The 14,364-nt window shown below is 53.7% G+C and overlaps 2 protein-coding genes across 5 annotated transcripts; one reads left to right on the top strand and one right to left on the bottom strand.

Annotated features, from left to right (window-relative positions):
* Positions 1–8,766, bottom strand: ZNF517 (zinc finger protein 517). 3 transcript variants are annotated; one of them, XM_069466728.1, is made up of 6 exons: positions 8,569–8,766; positions 7,199–7,256; positions 5,746–5,825; positions 4,885–5,011; positions 4,392–4,505; positions 1–3,485 (listed from the first exon to the last, which is right to left on the bottom strand). In XM_069466728.1, the coding sequence occupies exons 3-6, from the start codon at positions 5,776–5,778 to the stop codon at positions 2,266–2,268; spliced, it is 1,494 nt and encodes a 497-aa protein (XP_069322829.1). In that variant the 5' UTR covers positions 5,779–5,825; positions 7,199–7,256; positions 8,569–8,766; the 3' UTR covers positions 1–2,265. The 3 variants fall into 3 exon arrangements, with proteins under 3 accessions (XP_069322829.1, XP_069322827.1, XP_069322828.1); XM_069466726.1 differs by lacking the exons at positions 7,199–7,256; positions 8,569–8,766 and having other exon boundaries at positions 5,746–6,382; XM_069466727.1 differs by lacking the exons at positions 7,199–7,256; positions 8,569–8,766 and having other exon boundaries at positions 4,392–4,484; positions 5,746–6,382.
* Positions 8,767–9,658: 892 nt separating this feature from the next.
* Positions 9,659–12,574, top strand: RPL8 (ribosomal protein L8). Of its 2 annotated transcripts, none has more exons than XM_069465844.1 (6): positions 9,659–9,727; positions 9,951–10,098; positions 10,179–10,320; positions 10,575–10,793; positions 12,067–12,182; positions 12,378–12,574. In XM_069465844.1, exons 2-6 carry the CDS (start codon positions 9,961–9,963, stop codon positions 12,534–12,536), a joined length of 774 nt encoding a protein of 257 aa, XP_069321945.1. In that variant the 5' UTR covers positions 9,659–9,727; positions 9,951–9,960; the 3' UTR covers positions 12,537–12,574. The 2 variants fall into 2 exon arrangements, with proteins under 2 accessions (XP_069321945.1, XP_069321943.1); XM_069465842.1 differs by lacking the exon at positions 9,659–9,727 and adding an exon at positions 9,762–9,820.
* Positions 12,575–14,364: the final 1,790 nt, after the last annotated feature.

Genomic DNA, 14,364 nt, shown 5'->3' with positions numbered 1-14,364 from the left:
CAGATAGTTTTGACACAGGGGAAATGCTTTTTTTTTTGAGACAGAGTCTTGCTCTGTCACCCAGGCTAGAGTGTAGTGGCATCAGCCTAGCTCACAGCAAACCTCAAACTCCTGGGCTCAAGCAATCCTCCCGCCTCAGCCTCCCAAGTAGCTGGGACTATAGGTGCACACCACGATGCCGGCTAATTTTTCTATTTTTAGTAGAGACGGGGTCTTGCACTTGCTCAGGCTGGTCTCAAACTCCTGAGCTCAAGCAGTCTTCTCACCTCAGCCTCCCAGAGTGCTAGGATTACAGGCGTAAGCCGCTGCACTCAGCCCAGAGAAATGCATTTTTTTAAATAACAAACACCTCATAATTAAAAGCAAAGAATTGAGGAAATATTTATAATGTATCATTTCCTCAAATCTAAGATGCACTTTGCCTCCCATCCACCTATTCCTTGCAAAAGGCAAAAAACCCAACAGCTGGTGGTTTGTATCACAATTGAGAAAACAGGTATCAGGGAAAAGGGATTTCAACCCTAACATATAGAGGTCTTTAAAACCCAAGAAAAATGGGTGCAAGGGTTTACAGGGAATTCACCCATCAAAAGGCCAAAAAAATGCAAGTTAAATCAAGAGTAATACTTTTCATAATTAATGAAATGCTTAAACAACAGTCCGTCTCCACCCCCAATACTGTGGACCTAAAAAGTCCACCTCCAACTCCAATGAAGTCACCATGGACATGTGCAAACTTGTGTATGTCCACTGTGTGCTCAGCTATTATAGTGAAAATGTGTAAAGAAAGATCTGGCAATAAGGTAACTGCTAAGTAAACCAAGGTCCACACAAAGTAGCAGAGGTACAGAGGAGCTGTTATCCAATGAGGGACAAAATTCTATGCAAAATTGACCAAATTTTGTAAAATAAATATCTGTACATATGCATTAGCGACTATGAAAACACACCAAAACATTAATAGTGGCTATCTCCAGAGAAGCGGATAAAGAGCAATTTTTTACAAATAAATTTTTACATTTTCAAAATGTTCTCTAATGATTTTATATTTAGAAAAAACCATGTTAATTAGAAAATACACAGTCACAGGTCAGGCCCTTCCCTTAGCCGGGGTCTGGGCTGGCAGCTTCCTTTCTGGCACATGTTTGTAAGGTACTCAGGAAGCTGTCTGCATTCTTGGGGCTGGGGAACTAACGGTGAGGAGGGGTCACCAAGACTTGCTCACTTGCCAGCAGGCCCTCAGAGGCTTCTCCAGTGAGATCCTTCTGTGGACAGGCCCAGTGAAGGCAGGTCCCAGTGGTCACAGCCTGCCCAGGGGCTCCTAAGGCCAGAGAGAGCCTGCAGGCCCCACCTCAGCTCCTGGCCCCTGGCTCTGGTACATCTGCACCCTCAGTCCACCTGTGACTTACAAATGTCCCCATGTCCCTGCCCCTTCAAGTAGCCTCTGATCTTCCTGGGCCAATCTTAATAAGTGAATGGCCAAACCAACATTACCCCCCCCACCTTTTTTTCTGATCACCAGTCAATATTTAGGAAATAAACAAGTGCAAAAAGATTGGCCAGGCCGAGCAGCTCATGCCTGTAATCCTAGCACGCTGGGTGGCTAAAGTGGAAGGATCTCTTGAGCTCAGGAGTTGAGACTAGCCTGAGAAACAGTGAGACCCCACCTCTACTAAAAATAGAAAAATTAGCTGAGTGCAATGGCACACGCCCAGCTAATTGGGAAGCTAAGGCAGGAGGATCACTTGAGCCCAGGAGTTTGAGGTTGCAGTGAGCTATGAAGACACCACTACAACTCTAGCGGGGGTGAATGAGTGAGACTCTGTCTCAAAAAAGACAGAAAAAGAGTCTACGGCCATACCGCCCTGAACGCGCCCAATCTCATCTGATCTCAGAAGCTAAGCAGGGTCGGGCCTCGTTAGTACTTGGATGGGAGAAAGAAAAAGAAAAATACCCCACCCACAATCCCCGTTTGGTTTGCTGGAGCCTGTGTGTGCATCAGGACAGACTTATCTGGGCTCAGAAAGCTTCTGTCCTGGCACACCCACACGCAGCCTCACCACTCTCTGGCTGAGGGCCAGCGGGGACTCCCTCCAGGCACACCCTCCTCCCTGTCCTGCTCATCTCCCTCTTGTGTTCCTTATGCTCGACCCTGGGACAAATCCTCCCTGGCCCCTTCCTTTGCTGCACCCTCAGGACGTGGGTTTACAGCTTTCTGTGCTGGGGCCCCTCTGGGGTGGGTAGATCTTCTGCCTGTTTTAACCATCAACGGGGCGTCCAGCGGGGCACCCGCCTGCCACCTCCACCCTGCCGATGCTCTCGCCCATGGATCTTCTGGTGCTGAATGAGGGTGGACAGCTGGCTACAGGCCCTTCCGCAGGCCTGGCACCTGTATGGCCTCTCGCCACTGTGGAGCCGGTAGTGCTCGTTCAGTGTGTAGCTCCTGCGGAAAGCCTTGCCACACTCCGTGCACGTGAAGGGCTTCTCCTTGGTGTGGATCTTCTGGTGCAGAGTGAGGTTGGACTTGCGACTGAAGGCCTTGCCACATTCTGAGCATTCAAACGGCTTCTCGCCCGTGTGGAGCCGCTGGTGCAGAAGGAGCAGGGAGTTGTGTCTGAAGGGCTTCTGGCACACTGAGCACTCATAGAACTTGTCCCCCGCATGGGCCTTCTGTGCCACACCAAGCAAGGGGCTCTGACCTCCACCGTTGTCCTGGGGACTCTCCTCGGCATGCAGCCTGTGGTGTTTCAGGAGCGACGACCCTCGGATGAAGCGCTGCCCACACCGTAGGCAGCTGTAGGGCCTCTCCCCACTGTGGATGCGGCAGTGCTCATTGAGGGTGAACCGGCGGCAGAAGGCCTTGCCACACTCACCGCACTCGTAGGCCTTCTCCCCTGTGTGGAACTTCTGATGCTGCAGGAGCCGGGAGCTGCGGGTAAAGGTCTTGCCACACTCACCGCACTCATAGGGCCGCTCCCGGGTGTGGACCCGGTGGTGGGACACCAGCTGCGTGCTCTGCCGGAAGGCCTTCCCACACTCGCTGCACTGGAAGGGCTTCTCTTCAGTATGGATCAGCTGGTGCCGCAGCAGGATGGAGCTCTGCTTGAAGGCCTTCCCACACTCGGTGCACTGGTAGGGTTTGGCCCCTGTGTGGATGATCTGGTGCCTGAGCAGCAGCGAGTTGTACTTGAACACCTTGCCACACTCGCACCTGTAGCCTCTCTGCCCGCTGGCGGCTGAGCTCCTTGCAGGCCGGCTGCCCCGTTCTTCTCTTCGCAGAACCCCTGGGGAGATGCTTAACTCCTCAGCCTGAGCCCAGGGGAGGAGGCCTTGTTTATCTGATCTGTCCTCAGGACTGCCACTGAGGTCAGATAGCTTGGTGTCCCTCTTGGGGAGGCACCCCCAAACCATGCCCGACAGTCCGGCCTGCCTAGAGATCTCCCTCTTCGGAGGAGACTCTGCCATCCCAGCCTCTATCCTGGAATCTGAGAGAATAAACAGAAAACACAAGGATGATCTAACCGCTATACTCACAAAAGGAACTTACTGATTTGAAGACAGAATCTTTTCTTTTTCCAAGTCTTTTCTCCCCAGCTTTACTGAAGTATAAATGACTAAAATTATATATATTTGAGGTGTATAATATACATCTACATTGCGAAATGATTAATACAATCAAGCGAAGAAGACAGAACCTTTATGTCAAAGGGGTTTGAGGGAGGTTTGAGAAATTCTTGTAAGAGGTTTTAAAATCATGGTTCAGGCAAGAAAGGGGAACATAAAGGGGGCTAAGAAAGGCTTAAGCACCATGGGAGGCTGGCTCGGGTGGGGAGCACAGAGGGAGGCCCAAGGCCTGGCAGGAAGACCCAGATGCTAAGCATAGGGTGCCCCTCTTGCCCCACAGCCCTGTTCTTTGCTCCTCTCTCCTGCAGAGGGATCACCCACAGTCCATTCACTCAGCAAACTTGTCGGGGGCTCTGCCTCTACAGAACTCCAGGACTAGGGGCTTCCTCCCCATCTCAAGATCCTCTCTGTAGCCTCAGAGAGTATCAGTCCCTGGCACATAGGACATGAGAACTGGGAAAAAATCAAAGGAACCCAAGGGTAGTGCCCGCTGCACCCACGGATCTGGCCCCTGACACCGTGGGGACACCAAGACATAGAACTCATGCATTGGGCCTTCCTGTGTAAGTTAGTCTTGGGTGACCTTAGACCTACAACCACAGTGTTCCAGAGGACTTAGGCCCGCTGTGAGGAGCTAAACATGCACACCTCCCACTGTGCAGGAAGCGGCCTGCATGGAGCTGCACGAAGCCCAGGCCAGGTGGGGGGCTGCATGACATGCCCTGCGGTGCTCCAGCAGCCCTGGCTTCCCTGTGCCTCGCACTCACCTGAGCACAGGCTGGCCTTGGTTCCTCTCTCCTCAGCCACCTGCAGAATCAAGGCCCCTGGCTCCTCCCCTTGCTCCAAGAGGGAGATCAGTGCTGGTTTGGTGATAAGAAAGCCTAAGCACAGGGAGGGAAAGCAGCATGTGACTGGGTGCAGGGAAAGGAAGGATGCCCAGCTGCCTGCTGGAGGCCTCAGGAGCACGGAGCGCTGGGAGGCTCAGGAAAACTCACCATCCCAGGAGGGACGGCTGGGTGACTGAGGGGAGAGGGGATGCTCCAGGAGAGAAGCCCCAGGCAGGCCAAGGCTGGGCAGTGGATGCCCAATGGGAAGCAGGAAGGGACTCCTTGGGGAGCCTCCGGCTTCCCCTCCAAACATGTCAGATTTCACATTCGGAAAGGAACCAACTCCCCAGGGCCTGGTGGACGAGGCAGGGTCATCTCTGAGCCTAACGCAGAAACACCTCCCAGCCCCAGGACTGAAGGGAGAAGCCCTCACCCAGCGAGGCGAGGTTCCCATAGTTCTCCAGCATCACGTCCCTGTAGAGTGCCCGCTGATCGGGGGCCAGGCAACTCCACTCTATCCTCGTGAAGTACACAGCCACATCCTCGAACACAATGGTCTCCTGCAACCACATACCCTGCTGTCCTGGCCAGTTGAAGCCTCGGCGAGGACCCAGGAGATGGTGAGGCCACATTAGGAACATTTGGATGATCTGTCCGGCTCTGGGGATTGAGGCTTCTGTCCTCGCTGGTCACTGCTATATCCCCAGGGCCCAGCACAGAGGGAGCACCCCAACATTCCCCAAGGGAGTAGCCTCCTCCCCCTCAGCAGAAACCCCAGAAGGTAAGAGTGAAATTGGGGAAGGGAGAGAGATTCTGCTAGGAAGGGGATCTCAGCCTTGGCTTCATCCCTCTTCAATGGGCTTTCAGGGATTTGGGGAAGGAGCACCCCAGAGATACTAGTGGCTGAGCCTCCACACTGGGGGTGAGCGTTCTGCCCTCTGGGTCTTAGTTTCCAATACCAGCAGTGAAGTCAGCGTCAGGAGAGTAGGGCTGGCCGTTCACACCAGGATGAAGGCAGGCGCTGGGGAAGGATATGTGCTGGCTGACCCTAGACAGATGTTCAGGGGCTACAGGGGGCCCCAGGCAGCCAACTTGTGCCCAAAGCATCAGGAAGGAGTCGACAGAGCCTTGTGTGAGGCTTGGCCATAGAGGGAGGAGGCTGCCCTCAGCTTGCAGACTCCATTCTATGATGTGTGTGGGCCTGAGGCTCCCTGGGAAGATGCTCAGGCTGAAGAGCTAAGGTTGGGGGCAAAGGCAGAATCCTGGGGCAGCAGAAAGGCCCAGGAGTGCTTACCGGGGGTCCAGGCATTGGGCGTGCCATCACCATTCCAGGGTATCCAGTGGGAGTGGAGCAGGTGCTAGAGATGGTGCATGCTGGGGGAACACACAGCCATGAGTGGAAGGAGCCCAGGCTGGAGGCCCCACACCCCCAGAAAGACCCCCTCAGATCCAGACAAGAGCAGGAAATGGTGAGATGCTGAGGCAAGCACATTAGCCACTTCCCTCACGTCCCAAGGAGAAGCTGCACCCAAGACCTGCTCTCCCACATCGCTCACTCTTTCCACTGTTTGCTGAATGTCACCTTCCCAGGGAGGGCTTCCATGATATTATTTAAAACTGCGGCCTCCCCTTCCACCAGAATTCCTTATTCTTTGGTTTATTTTTCTCCACAGCTCTCTGTCATCTGACATAAGACAAGTTAACTTACTTGCTTCTTATCTGCCTTCCCCCATGAGACAAGGCCTCCAGTCTCTAACTCCAGGGCCTGGCACACAGCAAATGCTCGGTAAGGATGTGTGGAATGAACAAAGGGATCCCTGACATGGGTGACTCTGCGACTAGTAAAACCATGTTGTGGAACACCAGAAAACATTCTTGCTATAATACCACATGAAACAAGCAGAAAAATAAACCTGGCAGCATAAACCCCAGCAGATTAACCCCAGTTCTTTCTGGGTCATAGAATTATGGGTAGTTCTTGTTTCTCTTCTATTTTTCTAATTTCTTCAAGACTTATCTATTTATGTACCAACATGTTTTACCTTTGTGGTTGTGGAAAAGTTATTTACTTATTAGTTCTTTTCTGTCAGTTTTATTTTTTCATTCTTATAGCCCCGACTCAAGGGAAAAATTATTTAAAAAACAATAAATATAATTCTGCTCTGACAAGATGTACACACAGTAGGCATGAGGCCTTGCTCTCCTCACTCTTCCCTTCAACAGACACTTGAGCTCTTCTGTTTGGGTGGCGGTCTCTGAGGCTATCCTTTTCTGTGGAGCTTGAGCCCAAGTAGCTGCCACTTTGTAAAGAGATGTTCCCCTTCAGGCATCAGTTAACAAAAAGCATATGGGTAGAAGCAGGCTGGTTGCTTGGTTACAATGCTGTGCGGTGACATTTGGCAGCAGAGCCTTTTTGACATGTTAGCGTATGAAAGGCTACAGGGGAAGATTGGACAGGTTTGTGAGTCACCTGTGCCTGGACAGCACAGACTGCAAATGCATGGAAGAGCAGAGCCACCCCACCCCCATCCAGCTCCCAATCAGCTATCTGTCCAGGGCAATCTGTGGGCAGGACCCACCCGGACCATTGCTATTGCCAGATCTGTTGTCCTCCTCATCCAAACAAGGCAACAGCATATCTCAGGGGACAAGGCTGCCAAAAGACATGAGCCACCCTACCCCTCAACACATACCACCCTCCACTGTGGAGAGAACTATAACCCAGAGCTAGGATGGGGATAAGTTACCACCGCTGGTTTTTGTTTGCTCCTGTCTGGGGAGTGCATGTCCTCAGGGAGGGGCCACCTGGTTAGAGGGAAAAAAATCTGCTTTTAGTTCTACCTTTGGAATCAGGAAACAAGCCTTTAATCAGATTAAACAGTGCTGGGGTTTAAAAGAATGGAGCAGGGATATGATGACAAAATAGGTCAAGTTCTTGCTCATCGTGCTAACAGAGAAAATATCAAGGTGGGAGGAGTGCTAATTTAGATGGAGGATCAGGGAGGGCTTCTTGGGGGAAATAACATTTAATTGGGGTCTGGAAGACCAGGAAGGATCACCTCCCTCCAACCCTAGAATAAAACCCTGTTCCTCAGAGGCCCGGGGCACCTTGCTTCTTGCTCACTACATTGCAGCCATGGAACCTTCTCTGTCACTCAAACTAGCCAAGGCCTCTGTACCCTCCACCTGGAAGTTTCTCCTTAGGGATAGGCAAAGTTGCTCCCTCTACCCATCAGGTTTCAGTTCAAATGTTAACTCTTTAGAGAGGCCTTCCCTGACTACCATGCCTACCCTAAATCCCTCATCTCTCACAATTTTATCTCTTTGGTTTATTTTCTGCGTAGCCCTTGTCACGGTTAAAAATTATTTGCTTCTAGGCCGGGCGCGGTGGCTCACGCCTGTAATCCTAGCACTCTGGGAGGCCGAGGCGGGTGGATTGCTCAAGGTCAGGAGTTCGAGACCAGCCTGAGCGAGACCCCGTCTCTACTAAAAATAGAAAGACATTATATGGACACCTAAAAATCTATATAGAAAAAATTAGCCGGGCATAGTGGCGCATGCCTGTAGTCCCAGCTACTCGGGAGGCTGAGGCAGTAGGATCGCTTGAGCCCAGGAGTTTGAGGTTGCTGTGAGCTAAGCTGACGCCACGGCACTCACTCTAGCCTGGGCAACAAAGTGAGACTCTGTCTCAACAACAAAAAAAAAAAAAAAAATTATTTGCTTCTTTATTGTCTCTATTACATTAATGCTTCACCTCTATTGCAATAAATACATGCTCCATGAGGTGGGGGACGTTGCTCCCCAGCACTAGAAGAATCCTCTGGACACAGTAAGCACTCAATAACTAATACAAAATGACTGTTGCCCAGAAGATGCCTTAACCCTGGGAGTAGGAAAAGCTACACAGGGTAAAGTCGGGGAGGAAAAGGGTGACCGCCGGGAAAAAAGTGTGCTGGGAAGAAGGTGCGCAGGGGAGGTGCGGAAATCCTCCAGCTAGCGCCTGTCGCTCCGGAGCTGGTTCGCTCGGACGCCTGCAGGAGTGAGTCCGAGGGAGGTGCAAACTCGGACAGACCCTGGTTCTCCCAGGAGAAGCCCCCACCTCGCGAGGCCTCCCTACCCTGCAGCCTCAGCTCTGCGCAAATACCCTGACTCCAGGTTGCCGGGTGCAGGGGGCCGCCCCGCACGCCTTCCATCGCAGCCGAGAAGAACTGGGATCCCGGGCCCTTCGCCTATCCGGACACTCCCCAAGGTCTTCTGGACCAAAGGAGAAGTGAGGTGGCGGCGCCGGCTGCGAGTCAGCTCCCCACAGTGCTCAGCGCGGCCTCTGCGCCGGCCACAGCCTCAGCCGAGCCAGGATCGGAGGACCGAGCCCCTCTACAGTCCCCGCCCCGTGGCCGGGGCCGACTCACCCTGGCCGGCCGCCCGGGACAGCAACGAGGGGAGCGTAGGGAGCCGGGCGCACAGAACTCCAGATTCTGGCCCGCCCCCGGAAACGGGCCGCGACGCCGCTCTGAGAGGTTGGGAGGACCAAGCACCTCGGTGTCGCCGCGTAGTCTCGGCGCTCTCGGGCTCCTGGGGCGGGCTATCGCGAGAGCCGCTGAGGGCCGGGGCTGCGTGCGGCGACCCCCAAGCTTGAGGGGCGCGGTGGCTGGAGGAGCCCGACGGGCGCTGAAAGACAGAAGAGTGTCCGCGTCCTTAGGGCTCCGTTCCCACTGAGGATCTGAGGCGGCGAACTTTCATTCCTCGCGCTCACTCCCTGCACCCTGCGTGCCACCGGGTGGGCTCTCCGAGAGCCCTGCGGCAGCAATCCGTGGACCCACAGGGCGGCGAAGCGGGCAGGGCGTCGGGGCCGTGCCAAGCCTGGGGTTGTTTGTTTTATATATATATATATACATTTATTTATCGTTTGGTATGATTTTTCAGATGTCAAGTGTTATGCACCCCTGGAAAGAACTTTAAGATAGGTTTGAAAACGTAGTCTACACTGGGAGCAACATGCCAAATAAAAATCAAGATTCTTACCACCAAATAATGTGAGAGTAGATAGTGGGAAGGAGCCCGCGACCATCCCGGGCGGAACACCCTACCCAGTGCGCCTGCGCGGAGGCCCAAACGCCAGGATAGCGCCATTCCCCCAGGTGGACTACGAGCTCCAGCGTGCACCGCGCTCGGCCGGCCGAGGCACGACCGGAAGCTGCCGCGCCTCTGGGCCCCGCCCCGGAAGATAAGGCGGCTCGCTGGCGTGCGTTTCCTCTTTCGGCCGCGTTAGTCCACAGGTAGGTTGTTCTTTGGGAGCTGTGGCCTCTGCATCATCCGCCGCCATCCGCAACCCTGGGGCTCGGCGAGGTCCCCGGCCGACGCTCCTGAGAGTACGCTGGCGCGCGCCACCGCCAATAAAGTCGGGGGTGGGGGAGCGCGCGCGGCCTCGGGGGCGGAGTTCCAGGAATCCGGGCCAGGGGGTGTCTGCCTGCCCCGCCGCTGACCGTGAGTCCCCCTTAGATCCGTCGCCATGGGCCGCGTGATCCGTGGACAGAGAAAAGGCGCCGGCTCTGTCTTCCGCGCACACGTGAAGCACCGCAAGGGCGCCGCGCGACTGCGCGCCGTGGACTTCGCGGAGCGGCACGGCTACATCAAGGGCATCGTGAAGGTGCGGGGCCCCAACCAGGGCGGGTGGTGGGGACAGGGCGTCCTTCCGGGACCCCACGCTCACGCCGCCCCGGTCCACAGGATATCATCCACGACCCAGGCCGCGGCGCGCCCCTCGCAAAGGTAGTCTTCCGTGATCCATACCGGTTTAAAAAGCGGACGGAGCTCTTCATCGCCGCCGAGGGCATTCATACGGGGCAGTTCGTGTACTGTGGCAAGAAAGGTTAGTCTTGAGACTGGGAAGGTCGAGTTGGAGAGGGGCTGGAGGGCTGCATGAGATGCTCACCCAAGTCGGGACAGGAGCATCCCAGGCAGAAGGCTCGTGTGGGGAGAGCCGCGTGGTCAGACGAGCTACCCAGTGGGTGTCTGGAGAAATGTAGGAGGCAGCAGCGCTCCCCACTTTGGGAGCTGCCTGGAGCGAGTGGGTTCTCTCTGCCTTTGGCTGCACTGATCGTCCGGTGCTACATCCCCTTGCAGCCCAGCTCAACATTGGCAATGTTCTCCCTGTGGGCACCATGCCTGAGGGTACAATCGTGTGCTGCCTGGAAGAGAAGCCTGGGGACCGTGGCAAGCTGGCTCGGGCGTCAGGGAACTATGCCACTGTTATCTCCCATAATCCGGAGACTAAGAAGACCCGTGTGAAGCTGCCCTCTGGTTCCAAGAAAGTCATCTCTTCAGCTAACAGGGCGGTTGTTGGTGAGTGCCAGGCATCAGTTGAATGCTCAGGGCTGTGGGTGGGCAGGCTGTGGTTACCCAGCAGCTAGACTTGGTCTCTAGAATCTGATTGTCCATTTCTCTAAAGTTTGAGCTCCTCTTGTAGTTTTAGTTGTCATAGATGTAAAATGGGTACAATAGTACTTACTCCTACGCTGTTGTGGAATTGCACGAGATTGTGATTAACTCTTCCCAGGATTTGTTGGATGAACTGTCTGTACTCTAGTACAGTGGTCCCCAACCTTTTTGGCACCAGGGATGGGTTTTGTGCAAGATAAAATTTTTCTGTGAGGGTGTGGGGGGCATGGATTTGGGATGATTCAAGCGCATTACATTTATTGTGCAGTCAAATCTCTTTGTTAATGATCTGTATTTGCAGCCGCTCCCCATCACTAGCATCACCGCCTCATATCCACCTCAGATTCAGACATTACATTCTCATAAGGAGTGCACAACCCAGATCCCTCCCATATGCAGTTTATAGTAGGGTTCTCACTCCTATGAGAATCTAGTGCTGCTGCTGATCTGACAGGAGGCAGAGCTTATGTGGTGATCTGAGTGATGGGGAGCTGCTGTAAACACAGATGAAACCTCACTGGCTCACCTACTCCTGCTGTGCGGCTGGCATCCTAACAGGCCACAGATGGGTATTGGGGACTGTAGCTCTAGCATAACCTAGGCTTTTGGCATCCAGTTGGTTAGCAGCCATTTCAAAGAAGACAGGGTCAGAAATTTGTGACTTTCTCAAAAACATTTAGTGAGTGAGTGAAAAAGGATTTGAATCCAGGTTGATTCATTTTGCTGTTTGGCAACATCTTGGAATCCCTGTGCCAAACCCAGCCTCACACAAGGGAGACTCTTGAAGTTTGTGCTCACAGAATAAGCAAAGTTGAGATGTGATAAGTTGGGTCAGCTGTTCTGGGGTGGGAGTTGAGGGTGGCGTTCGGAGGTTGAGTGACCCGCTTGGTGTCTCAGACACGGTGAAGGGATGATATGGGGTAGAGCCTTGGTTTGTCTGCCCACTGGAACCTGAAGCTGAATGTCAGCTCACAGGGTGCAAGGGGCTTCTCTTATGGTGGAGGATGGTGGGTTTTTTGATTGGTAGTTGTTGACACTATATGACTGGAAAATGGGTGATTAGCACAGGGGGTGGGTAGCTGGCAAAGATGGGAAGTGATAGTGGTCTGACCGGAGGGCCCTGCAGTGCTGGGGATGGTGTGTGATGCACATTCCTGAGGTACCTGAACCTCTACAGGTGTGGTGGCCGGAGGTGGCCGAATTGACAAACCCATCCTGAAGGCTGGGCGTGCTTACCACAAATACAAAGCAAAGAGGAACTGCTGGCCACGCGTGCGGGGTGTAGCCATGAACGTAAGTATCCTAGAAATGTGGGGTGAGGTATTGAAGGTACAGTGGCCACACATCTGGGTTGACAAGTCCCTTCCAGGGGTGTCCCTTTCCTCTACAATAGAGGTATCTCTAGTCTTGGGGCTGTTGATTTTGCTCCAGCCTTCCTGAAACAGGTGGAGGCATTCCCATTCTAACTGCATCCTCCTCTGCCTGCAGCCCGTGGAGCATCCCTTTGGAGGTGGTAACCACCAGCACATTGGCAAGCCCTCCACCATCCGCAGAGATGCCCCTGCTGGCCGAAAAGTGGGTCTTATTGCTGCCCGCCGGACTGGACGTCTCCGGGGAACCAAGACCGTTCAGGAGAAAGAGAACTAGGGTGGAGGGGCTCAATAAAGCTTGTCCTTATACCACTAGGCTGTGTGCCCCATGGTTTCAGAGATGGGGTCTCTGCTGGGAAGACTGCCAGGGTTGTTACAGGGAGGAGGAAGATGCAGTAGACCACCAGCGAGTAATGGAAGCTCTGAAGGGAAAGTCTGTGGTTGGAGAAGGAGGTGCAAGTGCCCTGGGCCAGAGCCTTGCTTTCCTATGGAGGGGACCAAGAAGTTGACATTTTGGATGTGGCATTTAGGTGGGCGACTCAGGCCTACCTGCAGAGCTTGATGTAAGAGTCCATTTCACAGATGAGGAAACTGAAGAATGGGAAATAGATTACCACCAAACCCTGGTGCTCTGGACTCAACTTTATTCTGCTTTGGTAAGGAGACTCACACCAGGTGACTTGCCAGGCTCACTGCCAACCTGCCCAGCTCCTGATGCCATCTTTTGTTCAGGGTCTGCAGGCAACTCCCTCTCTTGAAATAGGATACAGCCCCTAAGTCAATGTGGTCTTGTAAAGTCAGTGTCTAGGGTGCTTGGCTTGCAGGTGCCAACGTTGTGGGAGGGTCAGTCAACCTATCTTGCATGGAGAGCTTGTGGGTGGGGCATGGAGGAAAGTGGGACAGACACCCTGTCCAGGCCAGGGAAGCTGTGGCTGGCCTGGTCCCTGGGAACAGGCCACATGTGTATCTCCCCCACCCATGGTGGGGAGTGAGTGGTCACTGCCAGAGTGAAGGGTTCTGGTTACTGTTCCCTCTGGGTTGAGTTTCATGTCCTCCCTCTTTCTCTAGCCTGGTAGTGACAAGTGAGGCTGAGGCTGGTAATAATGGGTATGGGCTCCCTGGTCCCAGTACACATCCGAATGGCTGACTTTGCTGAACAGAGGAATGGACAAATGCACTATATGTATGGGGGGGGGGGTCCCAGACCACCTCTAAGTCCATCCATCATCCTACCTAGAGCCCCACATTGGATTTTAGGAAGCTGGCACTTAGCCCTTCCACTAGATCAATCCACTTTTTGACCCCCGGAATCCCTGAATCCCGTGCCATATAGCACATGGCTCTCCTTGCACTGGGGTAGAGCAACCCACCAGGATCAGAGGCCTCAAACTTTCATTCACTAACTAGTTTTGAGCACTTGGAGAAAGTAGGTGAGAGGGTCATGACTTTTCCCTGCTGTCAGATTCCTTAGAAACCACAGGTTAGAAACAAGGGAAGCTATGGGAGAACAAGCCATGATTGGGCTTCCTGTTTGGCCATTGTCTGTGGGTTCTTTGTCCCTTAAGCACAACAGGCTGCATGCCCTCCAGGCAGCATCTGATGTGAGCCTTATCAGTGCTTTCAGACTGAGAAGTTCACTTACGCTGGCAAAGCAATCCTGTGAACTGTGGGGACAGTGTTACACAGGGCTGGATGGCAGAACTGGAGCAAGACTGGCCGGGGTGGGGGGGCACTGGTTGGAGAGTGCCTGGCAGGTGAGAACCGATTAACTAAAGCTGTGTGGCTGTAGGTGGAGTCACTATGAGGCCTCACTGGCTGCTGGGTGGCTCCTTGCTCTCATGCTCCACAGCCATTTTTACTCCTAGTTCTTGGTCTTGCTTTCCTGATCCTGCTAGTGTGGGCCCTACCTGTCCTTGGGTACCCAACACAGCTAGGCAGTGACCCAGCAGGGCAGAGACCTGGTTTTGATCCTCTGTCGTTTGCAGGGCTGGCCCAGGGTCCCAGGTAACAGGTAGAGCAGGACAGCAGCATTTCCTCCTGAAGGGTGGTGGGGTATCTACAAAGAAGGTGTTGGGATGGCACGAGACATGGTTGTCTCTGCCATC

Source organism: Eulemur rufifrons, chromosome 3, assembly GCF_041146395.1.
Source record: "Eulemur rufifrons isolate Redbay chromosome 3, OSU_ERuf_1, whole genome shotgun sequence".
NCBI lineage: Eukaryota > Metazoa > Chordata > Mammalia > Primates > Lemuridae > Eulemur > Eulemur rufifrons.
The sequence above is the reverse complement of the archived record's forward strand: the minus strand, read 5'-3'. Positions and strand labels throughout refer to the sequence as shown.

Excerpts from the sequence above, each read along its gene's own strand:
- ZNF517 (XM_069466726.1), bottom strand. The coding sequence starts at position 5,943 with ATGTGCTTGCCTCAGCATCTCACCATTTCCTGCTCTTGTCTGGATCTG. Across the intron at positions 4,506-4,884 it reads TGGGAACCTCGCCTCGCTGG|GCTTTCTTATCACCAAACCA; the intron begins GTGAGGGCTTCT and ends CCCTGTGCTTAG. Across the intron at positions 3,486-4,391 it reads CAAGGCCAGCCTGTGCTCAG|ATTCCAGGATAGAGGCTGGG; the intron begins GTGAGTGCGAGG and ends TTATTCTCTCAG.
- RPL8 (XM_069465844.1), top strand. The coding sequence starts at position 9,961 with ATGGGCCGCGTGATCCGTGGACAGAGAAAAGGCGCCGGCTCTGTCTTC. Across the intron at positions 10,099-10,178 it reads ACATCAAGGGCATCGTGAAG|GATATCATCCACGACCCAGG; the intron begins GTGCGGGGCCCC and ends CCCGGTCCACAG. Across the intron at positions 10,321-10,574 it reads CGTGTACTGTGGCAAGAAAG|CCCAGCTCAACATTGGCAAT; the intron begins GTTAGTCTTGAG and ends ATCCCCTTGCAG.